The sequence below is a fragment of the Cervus elaphus genome, chromosome 21, assembly GCF_910594005.1.
Source record: "Cervus elaphus chromosome 21, mCerEla1.1, whole genome shotgun sequence".
NCBI lineage: Eukaryota > Metazoa > Chordata > Mammalia > Artiodactyla > Cervidae > Cervus > Cervus elaphus.
Window position 1 is genome coordinate 46527105 of NC_057835.1, and position 20342 is coordinate 46547446.

Here is a 20342-nt window from a genome sequence, read left to right on the forward strand (position 1 = left end):
AAGAGGTGAGAGTGAGAAAAAGTGTTAAGATAACTTCTGAATAAGTTTTCATGAGGAGGAAGACCAGGGTCTTTGCTTCATAATTAGTATAGGGTATGCCTCTTCCCACTTTGTTTCAGGGTCTTAAAACAGGTCTATTACAAAGTTGCTACATTCTAGTTTTAGAGCTTATAAGCCCTTCCTATACTTATGGTTGGTCACACTTAGTCTTCATGACAGTCCTGAGAGAGGTTTGATAATATCTGTTTGCCTGTTTAACAGACAAAGAAGTAGATGATCAGACAGATGAAGTGTTTTCCTGAAGTTCTCAGGGTAGCAAAGTTGAGTCTAGAATGTGGATTTTTAGATTTCTAATCAGGACACCTTCACTTACCACTTAACATGTTCTCTCTTTATACTAACGAATAGGGGCTTCCAAACGTTTTTGACCATCAGCCACAGTAAGAGACACCATTTGTAAAGTAGACACATAGGTGACAGCTGAAACCAAAGCATCAAGGAACAGTACTCATCCTGATTATGTCCACTGCACCCTATTCTGTCCTGTTCCTTAAAGATGTGCTGTTCACAGTCATTGAAAAGATTCACAGCCCACCAGTGGATTGAGACATGCAGTTTGGAAAATACTGATCTAGAAGGTTCTCAAACAATCCCCACAGGACATATGCCCAATACAAGTCCACGGTCTCAAATGGATATTATAAACCTCAGAGGAATGAAGAGGAAAATAAAATGAATCAGAAAGTGTCCCCCAATTAGAACATATTGTCTATGGATTAGACAGTTAACTCTTGGAAATCGTTTGAGGTATGACTTTAAAAACCAAAATAGCAGCACTGCAGCCACTGTGATTCCACCACATTATGTGCCTGGTAAGTCACTTCAGTTATGCCCAACTCTTTGAGACCCCCGTGGACTGTGGTCTGCCAGGCTCCTCTGTCCATGGGATTCTCCAAGCAAGATTACTGGAGTGGGTTGCCATTTCCTCCTCCTGGGATCTTCTGGACCCAGAGATCAAACCCACAACTCTTATGTCTATCTGCACTGGCAGGCGGGTTCTTTACATTTAGCACCACTGGGGGACCACACTGTGAGCACAGCGTCTATCGCTCATAATTATTATTGCCTTTTTATACATCAGTGTCCACCTGCCGAACTTTCGACCTTGAAGGCTTCCTTGGGCTGCCCCTTGGGCTGCACTTTAATCTCAGGGTATTGAGCATTGTGCCTGTTGGATGCTCAATAAATATTGGTTCATTTGATATACTAAAAAAATGAATTATGAATCGCAACCATCCTACTTTCTTGTTATTACCACTATTCAAAATAACTTTAAGTTCAAAAAGCAATGGCTTGGTCTATGTACGATCCATGCATTAAAAACTAGGGACTACTTGGGACTTCCCTGGGGGTCCAGTGGTTAAGACTTTGTGCTCCCAATGCAGGCGGCGGTGCAGGTTCAATTACTGGTCAAGGAACTACGACCCCACAGCAAAAAAAAAAAAAAAAATAGGGACTACAAGCTTCATCCTTTTGCTATCACCCTGGGGAAATCCAGAGTCTGAATGGAGGGAGAAGTCACAAAGAAAGAGGGAGAAACATGGCTCCCAAACTCCTGAAGAGTGGGTCTGTGCTATTCAAATAAATGCCAGTTTGTAATGATTTTTTTTTTTCATTTGGTGACTTGACTATCTCCTAATTGAGTTGAAGCCTAAAGACTTTACATACAAGTCTGACCGAGGCAACCAAACTGCAATGCAAGAGTATGAATTTTGGCTCGTGGCTATGTTGGAAAGGAAAAGCTGTGATGAGCCTTCCAGCAGGGCACCTTACAAGCACTGGGGAGCTCCCTCTGCTGTGAGTCTTTGCCACAGGCTTGGCTGTGCTTAATGAGAGCCAAGATCACACACTCCGAAGGCCCCAGAGACAAAGTCTGTGCAGCCTGAAGCAACAGGACAGACTCCAGGTCCACACAGCTGTCCTGCCTGTGGGTTCTCACAGATGCAAGTGCAGCCTCTCTCCCCAGGTAGTCAAGACCCAGGGTCTCTGGGGACCCACAGGATGCCTGGACAGCTCCAGGACCCTGCCCGATGGACTGGCGTGTGAAACAGCAACTCTTCATGCCCCAGCCTTTGGGAAGGACCAGAGATGACATCAATGCCCTGTTTGTTCTCTGGGCAGAGAGAGTGCGTGTACCACCAGCACCATTACACATGCTGCCTGATGCTGAGAGAGATGCAGGGACGGATGGTGTTGGATCAGCGCCATCTCTTTGTTTTTCTCTTTGAAATGAACTGGGAAAATAGGTTGCACTGCAGTCCACAGGGTTTTCTTTGGATTTTTGTTTGTGAATAGTCATTAATAATGAAGCTACCAACTGCAAACTAAAAAACTAAAATATATTTTAAAAGTCTATTTACATGGAGATTTAAAAATAATGTTACAACGTTTTCTAGATATTGCAGTAGTATTTCTTTATTCTATGAAACAGAAATGCTTTTTAAAATTGTGAGTGAACATAGTCACTTAAATGTGTATGAAGAGAATGAAAATAATATGAGCTTTCGGTTTAGGCAGACCTGGGTTTGAATGGCAGTGCTGGCCCTTTCTAACCTGCATGCATTCGTGTTAAGCTGCTTCAGTCGTTTCTGACTCTGTGCAACCCTGTGGACTGTAGCTGGCTAGGCTCCTTTGTCCATGGCATTTTCCAGGCAAGAATATTGGAGTGCATTGCCATTCCCTTCTTCAGGGGATCTTCTGGACCCAGGGATCGAGCCCACTTCTCTTAGGTCTCTTGCATTGGCAGGTGGGATCTTTAACCACTAGTGCCACCTGGGAAGCCCTCTAACCTGCGCGACAGGGGTGACATGTATAACTTCCCTGGTCCTCAATTTCCTATTAAGATGGGAAAACAATACCATACAGGACTGCTGTAAGGATTAAATACAAGTGCAGTCAAATTAATTTATTAAATCAGCGAGATCTACTTTTTCACTTCTAATTTAATAAATACATAATTTGGGGCATGTAAATACTACATATGTTTACATGTTAGCTTTCATGTATATTTCACATCTAGTTTTATAAACATAAGTCAGAAAATCTTCTTTCCCACAACCCTTTATAAGTCTGTGAAGCAGAAAAGAGTAAAATATAATTTTATTTTACAGATGAAAAAGTTAATTCCCACGAAGAGAGTGAGTTAATTATCAAACCAAGCCTGAAGTTCAATTTTTTGACTTCCAAATACTGGTAAAGTCCCAGGTGGAAGTGTTGTGAAAGTGTTAGTTGCTCAGTCCTATCCAACTCTGCTACCCCATGGACTATATACAGCCCACTAGGTTCCTCTGTCCATGGGATTCTCCAGGCAACAATACTGGCTGCTGCTGCAGGTCACGTCAGTTGTGTCTGACTCTGTGCGACCCCACAGACAACAGCCCACCAGGCTCCTCTGTCCCTGGGACTCTCCAGGCAAGAATACTAGAGGGGGTTGCATTTCCTGCTCCAGGGGATCTTCCCCACCCAGGGATGGAACCTCAGTCTCCTGTGTTGCAGGCAGATTCTTTTCTAGGTTACCTGATGTTACCAGTGCAGCAATTTACAACCAGGGGAGAAGACGGGATGAGATTGGGGGTGGGGTGGGGATGCATACTTGGAAGAAATATAGTAATATTTTAATCATTTCTATTTGTCTTTAATCATGACCCTTAATTTATTTGAAGACTTCAAAGGACATTAGAGGCGAACACGGGCTGTTTCTGTCGATCAAAAGGGGCGTGTGTTGGAGAAGTGCCAAAATCACCACCCCAGGAAGCGGATTCCCCCCAAATGAAACCTGAAACCAACCTTTCGTTTCCTGGGGATGGGCTCATCAAAGAGCAGGTTGCCGGCCTCCGCCTCGTCGATGCCGTCGTCGGGGGGCGCGGGGCTGCGGAAGGGCTTGAAGCTGTCGGCGGACAGCGGCGGCGACGGCGTGGACGGGTTGGACTGGTCGCTGGGGGCGCTCCAGCTCCAGTAGCCGCTGCTGCTGGTGCTGGAAGGCACGCCGCCCGCCTCCTTCCAGGATCCGCTCAGGCCCTCTGTCGGAGCACACAATCACAGTGTCAGCGCCCAGTCCCCGGCTCCCGGGCGCCCAGGCCGGGGTCAGAGGGGCGGTGGGAGCCGAGATTCCCGGCTGCTGAAAGCACCTGCAGCCCACTCGGTAACCTGCAACAGCTCAGGACGTGCGTTATACTCTATTTATACTTTCCAAAAAGTTGCATGATAGTTTGTTTATAAACATTTGTTTTAGCCATACGTGTGTGCGCGCTAAGTCGCTTCGGGCCTGTGGACTGTAGCCCACCATGCTCCTCTGTCCACAGGATTCTCCTGGCAAGAATACTAAAGTGGGCTGCCATGTCCTCCTCAGGACAGGCCTTTTCTAAGAGTTTTCTGACGGATGTTGCTTTACGCAACACTAGTTCCTTAGGATGATAGTGGAGAATACATGAAAACAAGGAGAAAAAAAGATGTTATGGTTCACTAAGTTTAGGAAGTTTAGGTGTTTATGGACAATGTTATGAGGGAGTAATGATTTGCAGTATTTTTCCAAACCCCATCCCCACATTTTAACATTTTAAAAGGAATTTCTTACAGGGCTGTGATCTTTGGAATACATTTATAGAGTTGATCTAAGACTTAAGAACCTAAGAGAGAGAATTTCTGATTAGTTACCTAAAGCCATTTGCCATTCAGCTAATTAAATAAATAATTGTGCCATGTATTTGGTGTGTGTTTTACATCTTACAAGGGCCTCCTGGTAGCTCAGCTGGTGAAGAATCCGCCTGCAATGCAGGCGACCCCAGTTCGATTCCTGGGTTGGGAAGATCCCCTGGAGAAGGGATCAGCTACCCACTCCAGTATTCTGGCCTGGAGAATTCCATGGACAGAGGAGCCTGGTGGGCTACAGTCCATGTGATCAAAAAGAGTCGGGCACAACTGAGCGACTTTCACTTTTATTTCACTTACATCTTACAAAGCTTATTCACACAATCTGATGCATTCTCATAATATCTATCTTTCAGAGTAAGGATTATTATGCCCATTTTACAGATGAAGTCCCTGAGGCACCAGGAAATTAACTGACTTGCCATGATTAGTACATAACGAGGATGGGCCAGGGGCGCAAATGCTGGTCTACCAGTTGGCCCTGCTTCTCCTTCAGTATATGCAGACCCTGGGTGTGAACATCCTTGTTTCTTTCTGGCAAAACTGAGATCAGAAAAGAACTTATTGGTAATAATTACTGATAAGATTGGTGTTGAATTTTACCTTTCCACTTGTGGGAGAAAACATGATGAAATGCTTGCTAATAGAGATTTTTGCCCAGTTGGAATGTCTTCAGGGGCTCTCTTAATCACTGAAGATTTGCTTTACTTTTCAAAATGCCCAGTCTTAATTAGCATTTGTATAAATTTGACTTTCTTTTGGATAATTTCTCCTCCATATTAACATGCATTTTGAATATATTAAAACTATATCCTAACTACAAGAAGGAAAAAAATCCCAAAATGCCTCATTAAAGAAATGCTATTAACGTCTGTGTAATTAGTAATGAACTGAAGACAAACAACATGCTAGCATTCATCGAAAAATTTCTTGACTATCTTCACCTAATTATAGGTTTCCAGCATATTCCTCAACTATGTCAAGCAAAAAGTTCAGTTAGATGAATGAAGTTTTAAGTGGAATAGCAGAAGTAAACCATCTCATTAAAGCCAAGCTCTAGCAGAATTACAAGGTCTGTTATGCAAGCTCACACCTTGATAACATTAACAAAACCAAACCAGCATCTCACTCCCTGTGGTCTACACAGAGACTGAGATACTCCAGGGACTGGAGTTCCCCCTACTAAATAAGAAAGCTCTTTTCAATACATAACTTCAAGAGCAGTCTAGTGTAAGGCCTTAGGCAATATTACCTGGTGGACAAACTCACTTGGCAGGCCCAGGCGGCTTTAAATATATTGAAGCATACACTTGTATAATAAAACAAGTTCATGGTGCAAGATCTGTAATCATGTTAAGTATGAGGAACTGGCAGGAGGAGAAGGGGACAACAGAGGATGAGATGGTTGCATGGCATCACCGACTCGATGGACATCAGTTTGAGCAAGTTCTGGAAGTTGGTGATGGACAGGGAAGCCTGGCGTGCTGCCAGGCTTGGGGGGTTCCCAGTCCATGGGGTCGCAGTCAGACACGACTGATCAACTGAACTGAACTGATGAGGAACTGAAATAATTTTGAAGCCAACTATTGTTACAGTGTGGTTACACACTGCTTCCTGCCAGTGCCAAGAGTTAATTTATTTGTTTCTCTGTGAATGGCATTTCCTTTAGAAACTCTATTTAATCAGAAGGACAAAGGAATATAGAAATAAATCTTTCAGAAGCCAATTTCTAGTGTTTTTTAGAGAGCAGTGTCTTCTTATCTTAAACAAGCTTTTGCTAAAAATTCAGACAGGCATTTTGCTGGAATCTCCCTCATTTTGGACCCACATCCTAACAAAATGATCCTTTCCTAGCACAGCAGAGGATCACAACAGTTTTCAAAAATTCACTGATATGCAATGATTCTGGAGATAATCTTCATTTCTAAAAAATAGCTTTCATTATCATAAATTGCTTTCCCTTTTTAAGAATTTGCTTCCTTTTGCAGAATAAATGAGAGACATCAGATATTTGGGATTACTATCTGGATAGTTATTTTTTTAAGTCATAATGAACACTCTCTTTATAACTGTGCTAAGAAAAGTTTGTAATGAACACGCAAAAGGCTTATTTTGATCCTAACATTTCAATACAAAGGAATATAAAAATGTTCTTAATTTAAAAATTCCAATGGTAAAAAGAATGAGTACATAAAAATTATGGTTTTCCCCTGAGGATTCCATGAAATTCTGTCATTCTTTTTTCCTAGAATAGGTTTTGGGGATGACTTCAGCCTTGCTTTTCCTATCATCTTTCTTTAGCAGCTTTGCCAGGCTGAGAAGGGTATCAGGAAAGATCAGGCTCATCTCAAGAGCATGGTAGCTACTCTAAGTGAAGTGACATCACCCCAACTTGTGGGGAATCAAGACAGTAGGCACTGCTGATTTCTGGTACTGATCTGAATTCCCAGCATCTTGATCATTCTTCCCACTTCCAAATAGATTGCAGTAAGTTTGGGTGAGGACTTGACGGATGTTCCACAAATTTATTTTAACACCTCCTGTTTATAACCAGATTACAGGGAAACCCTAGCTCTAGCTTGCCAGTGACTAGGCTGGCTTTTGAGAGGAGGTTTTCCCTGGCTGGTAAGTTCTACCCGGCGGCCTCAGAATAACATTTCACTGATCTGCAATGTGGCTTCCGCTCCATGGGTCGTCCACTGTAAATGCTCTTTTCAAAGCCATCACATTCTTCTTGATGCGGAATTGAGTCCTTTTCACCTCGACCTTCTGAAGTCCTTTTCACCTCGACCTTGTTTCAGCTGTTGCTCCCTGAAACAAGCTTTTCCCTTGACTTCCATGAAATCACACTCTCCTGCTCTCCTCTGCTTCTCCAGTTACCCCCTACCTTCCTGGGTTCTTTTCCTTACATAAGGAGGAGGCTCACCACTTCTCACTTAGCCACCTTCTCATTATCCTTTACTTTTCCATAGCTCTCTTAGGGTCAGCTCATCTACGTTCATGGCTTCAAAATGTCACCTTTCAATTCTGCATCAGCCCAGATCTCTCTCCCAGGCTGACCCAGAACCCCATCAGATGCTGTCCTTTGGATGATCCCCAGGTACTCCCTACTAAACGTGTTTCAAGCTGGATCTCTCATCTTCTTCGGCAACCCCAACTCTTGCTCCTAACATTCATCAATAGATCTCTTCCTCTGCCTTTGCTCATCACCACAGGGAATGGACTTCCCAGAAGTCACCCTTGTCACTCCTTCTCCTTTATCTTCTCTGTCTATCACCAAGTCTTGCTGATTCTGCCTTCTTCTTATTTCTCAATTATGCCCTATATGCATCCCCACTGTGACCACCAAGGTTCAGGACACGCACATGGTTTTTTTCTGTTTATTTATTTTTTTGTTTTTGTCTTGTATACTCAATTATAACTTTCCAATGTTTCAATCATCTAATAGCTCTCCTATAGCTCAGAAGAATGTCCAAACTCATAACCAGACAGATATGACTCCTTGATTTCCTGCCAGGCTCTCCAGCTTCATCTCCTACTCCCCTACTGATTTATCATATTGAATTATATGAGTCAATATTATATCACGACTGAGACAGGAGATCTGGAATCAGAATGATATGGAAAGAAGTTCAGCTCTGTTTAAAGTCAGCTAATCCTCAAGTGTCTCAGTGTACTCATCTGTAAAATAGTGATAACATCTCATAGAATTGTGAGAATTACATGAGATAAAGTAAACCTAGTATATGGCACATACTAAGTACTCAATAAATGCTAGCTATTAATACAGCTGTGATAGTTTTTTCCCCCCCAAAAGATTGTACATTACCTAGGAGTATGGACACTGTTTCAATGATATATTCAAACCATCTATTATGGTTGTTGTTCAGTCGCTAAGTCATGTCCGACTTTTTGCAATCCCATGAACTGCAGCACGCCAGGCTGCATCTGTTATGGTACCTAATAAATATATACTGAATAAAAGAATGGATTAAGGAGCCTGGGATAATGCTTTTTCAAGATACTTAATCTTCAGAGTTCTTTGGTCCAACTATCCCTCCAAACAAACAGAAAAAAAAAAAAAAGGCTGGGGAAGTAACTTCATGAGACCAATCTCCACCTACCTGGAGCAATATGGAACACAAGTTCTTAAAGATAAGTTGGAAAGGTGGTGGAGGTCAGTAAATGTACACTCAATGGGTAGACATAGGAGTGAGATGCAGTGGGGTCTTTGGGACGATGAGGAGGAGGCTGGTAGCTCCAGGGTCCATTTCTTTCACATTTCCGCTCACTTCCCACTAGTGGGCGAGGGTCCATTGTGTGTGTCGGGAATGAGTCTGCACGTAAGTGCAAAGACCAGAGTCTGGAAGGATGTGTTCCAAGCTGCTTAGGCGACTGCCTTTGGGGAGGGGCTGGCCCTGGGAGGGTTTGTGCAACACAGGGCTGAATTTTAAAGTACGGGTGTGTTCATGTGCTATGTCATTAAAAAACAACCGGGGAACAAAAAAAGGGAAAAAAGGGGAAGAGAAAGAGGAAAAGAAAAGAGCTTCCTCAAAGAGCAGCTCTGCTCCTGATGTGAGAGGACCCTTCCCTGCGCCCTGGCAGGCTCACCGTTCTGCCGCACAGGAGGGCTCCGAACCAAAGGGCTGGTGGACAAGCTCGTTAGGACCATGGCTGCTGTCACCTTATCCATGTCCAGCTCCTCCGAAGATTTCCTGGAAGACAGGAAGGGACATGGTTAACTGTTCATTCTGCCTCTCTGTGCCATGTTACCACACAGGTTTGCCCCTTTCAATTGTCCCCATGAAAATGCAATGCTTTGTTAGTTTTATTGTACAGATGAGGAAGTCAAAGTCCAGCAGTTAAGTGATTCAGTCAAAATCATACAGTATTGATGGTCCACGGTTAAGACTCCGAGCTTCCACTGCAAAGGTTACAGGTTCAATCCTTGTTCAGGGAACTAAGATCCCACAAGCTGCACAATGTCTCAAAAATTTTATTTGATAAAAAAATCTGATTAAAAATTTTATGTACTATTAGGAGGTGTCAGGTTCATCCATCGGTCATTCATCTAACAGGCATTTATTCAGAGCGCAGTATGGGGCTAGACTCTTCTAGGCATGGGTGATACGTGGTAAACAACACACAAGGCTGGTGAGGAGAAACACAGGATCAGCAAACAACCAAAAAGGGAGAGACTAATTTCTGGTAGTGAAATGTGCTATGTCGGGTACAGACAATTTGACATGACAAGGACCGTGGACAGCTGCATTTAACGGGGTCAGGGAAGGTTCTCTGAGGAGGTGACCTTTCAGCTTAATTGTGAAGGAGGAGGAGGATAAATTGACCCCCAGCAGCAAGACAGCTGTGTGAACGCGAGGCATCAGGAATCAGCGCTGGACATTTGGAGAGTGACCCGCTGGTGTGAGAAGGGGAGAGTGGTGCTGAGCTGGTCATGCGGGGTCTTTTAGCTGTGGGAGGTGCTTCGATTTTATTCCAGGTGGAACAGGACATGACCAGAAGGCTTGAAGCAGGTCTAGTGATGTAAAATGATTGATATTTTAAAAATCACGACCTGAGCTGCTATATGGAGAATGAGTTCTAGGAAAGGTAGCATAGGGGCAGGGAGACTAGTTAGAACATAATTGCTAGGAGTTCAGGCAGGGGGACAGAGTCTCATGGACTAGGGTGGGGGCAGCAGTAGGGGCCTTGGAGGATTGGCCGCTGCTCAGGGTGTGTGGGGTGAGCAGAAGGGAATGTGCCCAGGTGTCTGGCTGGAGCATTAACTGGACTCATTTACTGCGCTGGAGAAGGTGGGAGAAAATGCAGTGAGGGGTGTTAAACTCCAGTGCTGGCTTTTCCACATTCTACAAGAGGAAGGCTAGGGCAGAGAGTAGTTGCTGCGTTAACATGAAGAGCCACTGAGATGAAGAGGTTACTCTGGTTCATTAATTTTGGCCAGCTAACCCTGAATAAAGGCTCATCAGATAATGATCATTGTGAATTGAAACCGGCTTGTTTAAATTCATTTCAATAATGAAGTCAGCATTGAGAGGGAAAAATGTATGCATTAATAGTACCCTGACATTAGATAAATTGTACCGCCTCCTCAGAGAGGAATATTTTATTTCAAACGAGGGAACAACTGAAGGAGCACAGAGGAGGATTAATAAGTCATATCCATAAAGGAACTGACATTTTGACAAAGGTGGTTTTCATCCACAGGTGTGCTGTATAGTTTGTAAAAGCAATGAACTCTTGAGAGACAAACTTTATAGCATCGCTTCAAAACAACAAAGGGAAAAAAGATTCCTGACTTGGAGAAAAATCAAATGGTTCCCAGTTAAGGCAGGTTGGGGAACTGCTCAATCAATTTCATCATGAAATTACAAAAATTATTACAATTTGGCTCTCTGATGTTCACCATAGTGCTGAATTACTAAGCAAAGCTTACTCTTTCAATCTAAGGTACCAAAAGATGGGAATGTTTGAAATTTTCTTCTATAGTCCTTCTCAAAGTTCCTTATGCTCTCTCTTGGCAAATTGATCCATCAAAAGACAAATTACTTGGTTCAGAGAAAAGTACTTCTAGAAAGCAAGCTTGAGAGCACACACAATGAAATTCACTGCACAGAAACTTTCAAGACAGTTTCATACACTTAGGGAAGAAACCACTCACTCATTTGGCATACCATTAAGAGATTTTACAGTATCTACAATTTATAAGATTCTCACACTTGGGAGTAAAGGTGATCCTAATTTTTTTTTTCCAGAAATGAGACCTACTGAAACAGCACCAGGGAAAGAATGTAAAGCATCTTAAAGTAATTCTGAGTGTTTTATGCCTCAGTCTTCCCATGTAGTCATGGCCACAGAGGGAAGGGGTTACTTCGGGGGCGTGAAGCAGAAAAGCTTGCTGTAGAAACGGTTACATACAAATAGATGGTGGGGCGCCTCGCACAGGCGGCTCCGGCCCGAGCTCAGCTGTCAGGACCACTCCAGGCCAGCAGGGGGCGCACCTGAGCAGGCCATGCTGCCATCTCTTCCAGGACTGAAGAATGGGAGCTGCTCATTTCTCTTTCCAATTATCAGCCTTCTCTTTTTTTTGTTAACAAAAGGTTTAAGAACCTGGAAACGAGTTCCATGAGCCTGGCGCAGGGAAATGGCATGACTCTGTAGGGAGAAGGTCCCCTTGCCACTTGCTCCCGTCCCAGGAGGGACCTGCTATACACACAGTCATGGATTTCCCCTCTTCTATCTCTCGGTTTCAGGGACCTTCGTTTTTCCTTCCTCAATCTGCTCTGTGGCTTTTTTGATTTTTCACATCTAACATACACGTTTATGTTTTATAGGTCTCATTGATAATTAACACAAAAGCTGATTTGTGTGTTAAGTATGACGATCAATACAGCATGTATCATTATAAAATATGCATTTATTTTGCATTTCCAAAAGCTGACATTTCAAAATAATTATTGAGTGTCATAAAGCAGACTTCTGATGAGCAAAAAGAGGAATAAACATTAGTATAATCAGGGTGTTTTTGTATTTGGATTACCTTTAAGTTTCCCACCGGTACTGGAAGTTACTAAAAACAACAATTAAAAAATCAAAAGAATACATAGCTAATGATTCAGTTAACCTATATTTCTTGGGAAGCATTGTTATCATGCTACATGAAACATTACCAGATGATATGGCCTTCTGCTGAGTTGTGTTTTTGTTTTTATCATTGTTTAATTCTTTTGGTACAGTACTATCTAATTACTGATTACTTGGTGCTGTAAATTCAAATCCTTATAATTAAACACGAAGAGATGATATACAAAGTAGAATTTGTAACACTTTGAGAAAATCGCTACAAAGGCCCTCTGGTAGATTTAAAGTTGTTGAGGCAGGGGAAAAAAACATTACCGGTAATACTAAATATTCTCTCCTAGTTTGAAGTTGAATTTGAGTCTACTGTAGAAAACCTTACTAATCATATGTTTACAAAAGGTTTTTCAATTTTTCTTTTCTCTCAAACTTAGTTGAGTATTAGAAGACTTAATAATACTTAGAATTATTTTTTTAAAAAATAGTAATATTCATTGTTACTCTAAATGTCAGTGGTCTTGAACCTTCTTGGCACCAGGGGCCAGTTTGGTGGAAGACAATTTTTCCATGGCCTAGGGATGTGGGGAGATGTTTCAGGATGATTCTCACAAGGAGCGAGCAACCTAGATCCCCTGTATGTGTGGTTCACAGTAGGGTTCGAGCTCCTTCAGTTCCATTCAGTTCAGTCACTCAGTCATGTCCAACTCTTTGCAACCCCATGGACTGTGGCACGCCAGGCCTCCCTGTTCATCACCAACTCCTGGAGCTTACTTAAACTCATGTCCATTGAGTCGGTGATGCCATCCAACCATCTCATCCTCTGTCATCCCCTTCTCCTCCTGCCTTCAATCTTTCCCAGCATCAGGGTCTTTTTCAAATGAGTCAGTTCTTTGCATCAGGCAACCAAAGTATTGGAGTTTCAGCTTCAACATCAGTCCTTCCAATGAACATTCAGGACTGATTTCCTTTAGGATGGACTGGTTGGATCTCCTAGCTGTCCGAGGGACTCTATAAGAATCTAATGCTGCCACTGATCTGACAGGAGGCAGAGCTCAGGCGGTAAAGCAAGTGATGGGGAGTGGCTGTAAATATAGATGAAGTCTGATCACACGCTTGCCACTCACCTCCTGTTGTGTGGCCCAGCTCCTAGTAGGCCATGGGTCAATCCCATGGCCCTGGGGTTTGGGGACCCCTGCTCTATGTGATTTGTCCCTCAGGTTGACCTGGCTTACTGAACAGGATGTCAAAGAGGGGAGAAGCACATTTCAGGCAAGGAATTAGGCAAGTCCTTGCCTTGTAATCTGCCTAGGAGTCCTATTAGAAGGATGGGAGATGAGGACACAGAGCCTGGGCCAGTTCTCAGGGCCTCACATGCCAGGCTGAGTGGTTTGTCATGTCCTTGTAAGCAGAGGGAAGTCACTGAACCCTTTTGAACCTGGGGGAGAGATAGATGACCAATCTGTATTTCAGGAACATGTCAAAATGGAACATGTAATGGAAAGGGAAGAAGCTAAAAGTAGGTTGTTTAGCTACTGATAGTTAATCCATAATTCAAACCCCAAGTAATAGACTAAGAGACAACTATTCCTCAATGAACAGATAGTATTTAGTCTTTTAGTACAGACTCCCTATATATCTGCTAAGGAGGTGTCCTGGGCTTCTCTGGGAGAGGCAGTAAAGGTAATGGCTAAGAGCACAGGCTCTGGAATGAGTTAGATCATGTGGCTTCAAATCCACTCTGCCATTACTAGCTGTGTGACCTTGGGTAAATTACTAACATCTCGGAGTCTCTGTTTCTTTATTAGAAAAAGGAAGACAAAACATAGATCTGTTGAGGGGCTTCCTTGCTGATCCAGTGGTAAAGAATCTGCCCGCCAACACAGGAGACACAGGTCAGATCCCTGATCCTGGAAGATCCCACACGCCATGGGTCAACCGAGCCTGTGCGTCACAGCTACTGAGCCTGTGCTCGAGAGCCCGGGTGCCACAACGACCGAGTCCATGCACCTAGACCCTGTGTCTGAACCAAGAGAGGCCACCGCAAGGAGAAGCCCACGCACTGCAACAGACAGTAGCCCCTGCTCACCGCAACTAGAGAAAAGCCCGTATACAGTAATGAAGACTCAGCACAGCCAAAAATAAATAAAGTTCAAAAAGAACAGATCTGCTGAGAAAATTAAATGAAAAAATGTACACGAGTACCAACATACAGCCTCACTAGAATCAGGGTTCCATGGGTGTTAGCCTTTATTAACCTTCAAGTTCATGAACACGCCCATAGCACGTAACCCCCGTGAAAGAGGAAAGTGTTAGGTTTCTTCACTTGCTCTTCTTATTCAGCACCAGCATTAGCAGTTGTTGCTTTTCTTTTTTGGGGTGTGTGTGTGTGTGTGTGTGTGTGGTGGTGGTGGTGATGGTATTATTTTTCATAAAGACACAGTTGTAGCTTCACAAGAAGTGCTCTGTAAGAGGTGGCAACTGTGTAGCGAGGAGCAGCTGCTGGGCTCCTCACTAGTGCCACATGCTCCAGCCTTGGCAAGGATGTGGCTCTTGGCATCATGGCTCTTGAGGTCCCCTCACAAGCAGCCAAAGCCTCCAGTGACCATTTAGATTTTATTTCTGCTCTCAGCCCTCATTCCTGCACTACTAGCTATGTGCTCAGGGCTCTTTTCAGTTCAGTTCAGTTCAGTCGCTCAGTCGTGTCTGACTCTCTGCAACCTCATGGACTGCAGCATGCCAGGCCTCCCTGTCCATCACCAACTCCCGGAGTTTACTCAAACTCGTGTCCGTTGAGTTGGTGATGCCATCCAACTATCTCATCCTCTGTCGTTCCCTTCTCCTCCCACCTTCAATCTTTCCCAGCATCAGGGCCTTTTCAAGTGAGTCAGTTCTTCACATTAGGTGGCCAAAGAGCTCTTATAGTTCCTGGAAATACAGTTTCAAGAAAACTCGGCAGAGACTCTGCCCTCCAGAGCTGTGCTCTGTTGGAGAACCAGACCTTCATCAGACACATAGATAAACATAAATTTAGCTTCTCAGGTGGCTCAGGGGTAAAGAATATGACTGCCATTGCAGGAGACGTGGGTTCGATCCCTGGGTGGGAAAGATCCCCTGGAGAAGGAAATGGCAATCCACTCCAGCGTTTTTGCCTGGAAAATCCCATGGACAGAGGAGCCTGGTGGGCTACAGTCCGTGGGGTCACAAGACTCAGACACGACTCAGTGACTAAACCATCACCCACAGACGTGACAAATGCCAGGTAGGAGTGGCTGGATTGGGGGCTCCTGGCTAAGGGGAGAGCTCCCAGCTCAGGACTGGAAGAGGGCACTGGCCGTAGCCTTGCTGAGGGTGTGGACAAGCCCAGGGCCGGTCAGTACAGGAGCACAGGCCAGACTGCCTTCAGAAGCAAGGCTGAGGGCGGTGGGGAGGGCCAGCTGGGTCTGGCAGCCCTCCCTGGGGAGGGGCAGCTGGGTCAGGCCTGTGGAGTTCTCTAAGGCTCTTATCTTAAAGGCCTGGGAAGCATTGAGGTGTTTCCAGCAGGGTCGGGTGGGGAGGGGTCAGGTCAAGTTGAGGTGATGCTATCAGATTTACTTTTCAAAAAGCTCACCCTGGCCGCCATGTGGAAAATGAGTTTCTGGGGCTTGACAACTGATCTTTTATCTGAGGAACTGATTGCCTGGTGACTGTGGCAGCAGATTGCGGGATGACAGCACCTGTGACACGAAGAGGCAGTCAGGGGGTGAGTGCAGCATCGGCGGCCCCGGCCCCAGGCCCCGGGTCTCCGGCCGGGTGGGTGCGGCCAGCTGGCCCTGAGTGCTTGGCCCTGGCCTGCGCCGACAAGCCCGGCTATTGTTCACGCCTCAAGAAGCGTTTTTCTTCTTTCGAAACACGTCATGCCTGAATGCCATCTGCTCGGAGGGTGTGTACAAACACGGTCTCCCCTGGCTAGCCCACCAGCTAACAGAAAAGTGTTTTACACCCCAGAGAGCCATAAAAGACATTTATCTGCAATTAAAATGCTGTAGTAAGAAAACAGAAATAAAAATGAATACTACATCCCTTAGATTAGAACTAATCTAGTCCCTTAGCAACCACTGAAATCTGCTGTCTAGACTGAGTTCAGTTACTTTTAAAACTTGTGGTAATCTTCAGGCAAGGAATAAAGTTGGAAAATAAACTCTCTCCCACTAGAATGGGCACAGTGACATCTCCAGTCCTGGAATTCTGGGAGAGCTTTCCCTGAGAGTTTGGAAAACTGGATTCAGTCACTGTTAAACGTGATTAAAAAGCACAAAAACTTCATTTTCTTTCTAAAGGGATCTTGTAGCAAAAGTGGTCCATTTTCTTCCAATTTCATTTTAGCTGTTGTTTCCTTGAGACTACAAGGAAGATGAGAGAAGCTGCCTATTGTATTAAGGTGTCCAGTGGCCTTGATCAAACAAGATGGGAAAATGAGAGCAAACACATCATAATACATGAGGCAACACAGGTCAGTACTTCTGAAACTACCTGTGGGGAAGGATAATTTTTAAGAAATTTCTAATCAGTCATGGATCAATACTTTTGTCAAATACAAGGGGGAAAATGACCCATTGAAGATGTGCGTGCTAAGTCGCTTCAGTCGTGTTTGATTTTTTGCAACCCCATGGACTGTAGTCCACCAGGCTCCTCCGTCCATGGGGATTCTCCAGGCAAGAATACTGGAGTGGGTTGCCATACCCTCCTCCGGGGGATCTTCCCAACCCAGGGATTGAACCCGCGTCTCTTATGTCTCTTGCATTGGCAGACGGGTTCTTTACTACTAGCGCCAGTGGAAGATGTGGTCATGTCAAATTGCTATGAGAGTTTCTAAACTGCTGCTTCCTCTCAGTTTCTGTACCCAGCTCACTGTGGGCTGATGACAGAGTGCAGACTAGCACTGGTCCATGGAGCACCCATTGAGTACGTGGCACCAGGCAATTGCTTTCATGTCCATTTCACTTTGCCTGAAAAGTCAACATCCAGTCCCCTCCCTCTTTCCCCCACTTGCTGCTCTGGTCCCCTTGGGTCCTCCCACCACCTTTGTCACTTGGTACCCTGGGGCCCACATTCCATCATCAGTAATTCCTCACCCTCTCCCCTCTACTGTACCTCGGCCCTCCTCTGAATTCTGTCCTCTTTTCCATCAGAGTTTCCTGTCAGTCTCACTGAGGTCAGGTGGGGATGCTCACCTTTGACCTGCCCCCCTAGGGGCAGGTCCCCCTTCACCCTCATGCGAAAACTCCCAGGCTTCTGAGGCTCAGCTGTGCAGCTACCTGCCTCTCTCCTTCTTTCTGTTTGAGCCATCACCTGCCTTTCTAACAGCACCTCTCTCCCCTAACAGTCATCTAATATTTTGGCAAATACATTACAGCCGTTATTTTTAAACAATTTATAATTATAGCTATGATCCTAGGAGACTGATTGAAAGCATCCAATAACCTAACTTCTGTGCCCCTCAGTTCAGTTCAGTTCAGTCGCTCAGTCGTGTCCAACTCTTTGTGACCCCATGAATTGCAGCACGCCAGGCCTCCCTGTCCATCACCAACTCCCAGAGTTTACTCAAACTCATGCCCATCGAGTTGGTGATGCCATCCAGCCATCTCATCCTCTGTTGTCCCCTTCTCCTCCTGCCCCCAATCCCTCCCAGCATCAGGGTCTTTTCCAATGAGTCAACTCTTCGCATGAGGTGGCCAAAGTACTGGAGTTTCAGCTTTAGCATCAGTCCTCCCAATGAACACTCAGGACTGATCTGGATGTTTTTTTTTTTTAGGATGGACTGGTTGGATCTCCTTGTAGTCCAAGGGACTCTCAAGAGTCTTCTCCAACACCACAGTTCAAAAGCATCAATTTTTCGGCGCTCAGCTTTCTTCACAGTTCAACTCTCACATCCATACATGACCACTGGAAAAACCATAGCCTTGACCAGACGGACCTTTGTTGGCAAAGTAATGTCTCTGTTTTTTAATATGCTATCTAGATTGGTCATAACTATCCTTCCAAGGAGTAAGCGTCTTTTAATTTCATGGCTGCAGTCACCATCCACAGTGATTTTGGAGCCCCCCAAAAATGAAGTCTGACACTGTTTCCACTGTCTCCCCATCTATTTCCCATGAGGTGATGGGACCAGATGCCATGATCTTAGTTTTCTGAATGTTAAGCTTTAAGCCAACTTTTTCACTCTCCTCTTTCACTTTCATCTGTGCCCCTAGCCCCCCACTATTCAGCCTAGTGCTGAGCTTAAGGAAAGACCCTGCAGCCAAGTAGACTGAGGGTTAATTCCCAGCAACTCCATTTACTAGATGAGTGATTTTAGGCAAACCTTGTTGCTTTGTGCAGCTTCATTCCTCTTGCATAAAATGGGTACAATAATGATCTCTGAATATGAATATAATGAACCCTGGTCTCACAGGGTTTTGGAAGAATTAAATAATTTATGTAAACTACCTGACCTATACTATGTATGTGAGTGAGCGTGCATAGTCAGGTCCGACTCTTTGTGACCCCATGGACTGCAGCATGCCAGGCTTCCCTGTTCATCAGCAACTCCAGGAGTTTACTCAAACTCATGTCCACTGAGTCAGTGATGCCATGCAACCATCTCATCCTCTGACGTCCCCTTCTCCTGCCTTCAATCTTTCCCAGCATCAGGGTCTTTTCCAATGAATCAGTTCTTCTCATCAGACAGCTAAAGTATTGAAGCTTTGGCAAGCAGCATCAGTCCTTCCAGTGAATATTCAGGACGGATTTCCTTTAGGATTGACAGTCCATGTTGCTGCAAATGGCAAAATTTTATTCTTTTTTTATGGTTGAGTATAGTCCATTCTGGGCTTCCCTGGTGACTCAGATGATAAAGCACCTGTAGCTTAGATGGTAAAGAATCTGCCTGCAATGCAGGAGACCTGGGTCAGGAAGATCTCCTGGAGAAAGGAATGGTAATCCACTTCAGTATTCTTGCCTAGAGAATCCCATGGAGAGAGGAGCCTGGTGGGCTACAGTCCATGGGGTGGCAAAGAGTGAGTGACCAACACTACTACTGTTATATTCCATTGTAATATATACTACATCTTCTTTATCCATTCATCTGTTGATGGACACTTAGGTTGCTTCCAGGTCTTGGCTATTGGGGATAGTGCTACTATGAACATGTTTCATGTATCTTTTTGAATTAGGGCTTTTTGTAAACAGCAGATACTCTAACCTCCTACATTTTACAGTAAATTAAGGCCACCAGGCATGACCTCTCACATTTTGCCTCTTCACCTCCTTTCTCCGGCATCACAAGTAGGTTCAGGTGTTGCTTTTCCTGCTTGAAGCCTTGCTCCAGTGGGCCCATCTTCATTCTCCTCTAAGAGCCTGCTCCTCCTTCTGTGCCCACTAGCTTTTTTCTCCGTCCACTAACATGCTTAAGGGCTTCTTCCCATCTGCACTCGGGGTCACGGAGCAGGAATGGATGGGGTAGAATGGGAATGAGGACAGGGGTTGGAGATCACAAGGGACAAGAGACTCTCAAGGAGGGACAGGCTTATAGTGTCAAAGGCGGTGGAGACCAAGCCCATCAGGACCAAGGGAACCAGCAGCCAGGAAACAGAAGAAACTGTAGTAGGGATGGAAGTGACATTGCTGTGGGTTGAGGAGTGAATGGTTACTAGCAGGTGAGAAATCCAAGGCAGGGATCATAAACGACTTTGGAAAGAAGCTTGGCCATGAAGGGAAGAAGGCTGCTGTTCCTGGAGGGAGTTAGAAGGTATTTGCTTGTCTTCAGATGGACGGGCTCTGTGCTGTCGCTTCAGTCGTGACTCTTTGCGAGACCCTATGGACTGTAGCCCGCCAGGCTCCTCTGTCCATGGGATTCTCCAGGCAAGAATCCTGGAGTGGGTTGCCATGCCCTCCTCCAGGGGATCTTCCTGACTGGGGGATCCAACTCTTGTCTGCCTGTGTCTCCTGCACTTCAGGTGGATTTTTACCCACTGAGCCACCTGGGAAGCCCAAGTGGGAGTCTAGTGCATTTAAATGCTGAC

General features: G+C 44.8%; 1 protein-coding gene and 1 long non-coding RNA gene across 5 annotated transcripts in view; one reads left to right on the forward strand and one right to left on the reverse strand.

The window, feature by feature from the left end:
• The window catches only part of LOC122679620, a 98324-nt gene that overhangs the window by 70918 nt on the left and 7064 nt on the right, over positions 1–20342 (forward strand). For 2 of the 3 annotated variants that reach the window (XR_006336460.1, XR_006336461.1), the window contains one exon: positions 16666–16792. The exons of the other annotated variant lie outside the window; for it this stretch is intronic. This is a non-coding gene — a long non-coding RNA (uncharacterized LOC122679620). The remainder of the gene's footprint in view (positions 1–16665; positions 16793–20342) is intronic. 3 annotated transcript variants of the gene reach the window in all.
• The window catches only part of ZNF704 (zinc finger protein 704), a 247172-nt gene that overhangs the window by 46058 nt on the left and 180772 nt on the right, over positions 1–20342 (reverse strand). For both annotated transcript variants that reach the window (XM_043880467.1, XM_043880468.1), the window contains exons 3-4: positions 9319–9422; positions 3847–4079 (exon numbers count right to left, since the gene is read on the reverse strand). In XM_043880467.1, the coding sequence (XP_043736402.1) occupies positions 3847–4079; positions 9319–9422 (337 nt within the window). The remainder of the gene's footprint in view (positions 1–3846; positions 4080–9318; positions 9423–20342) is intronic.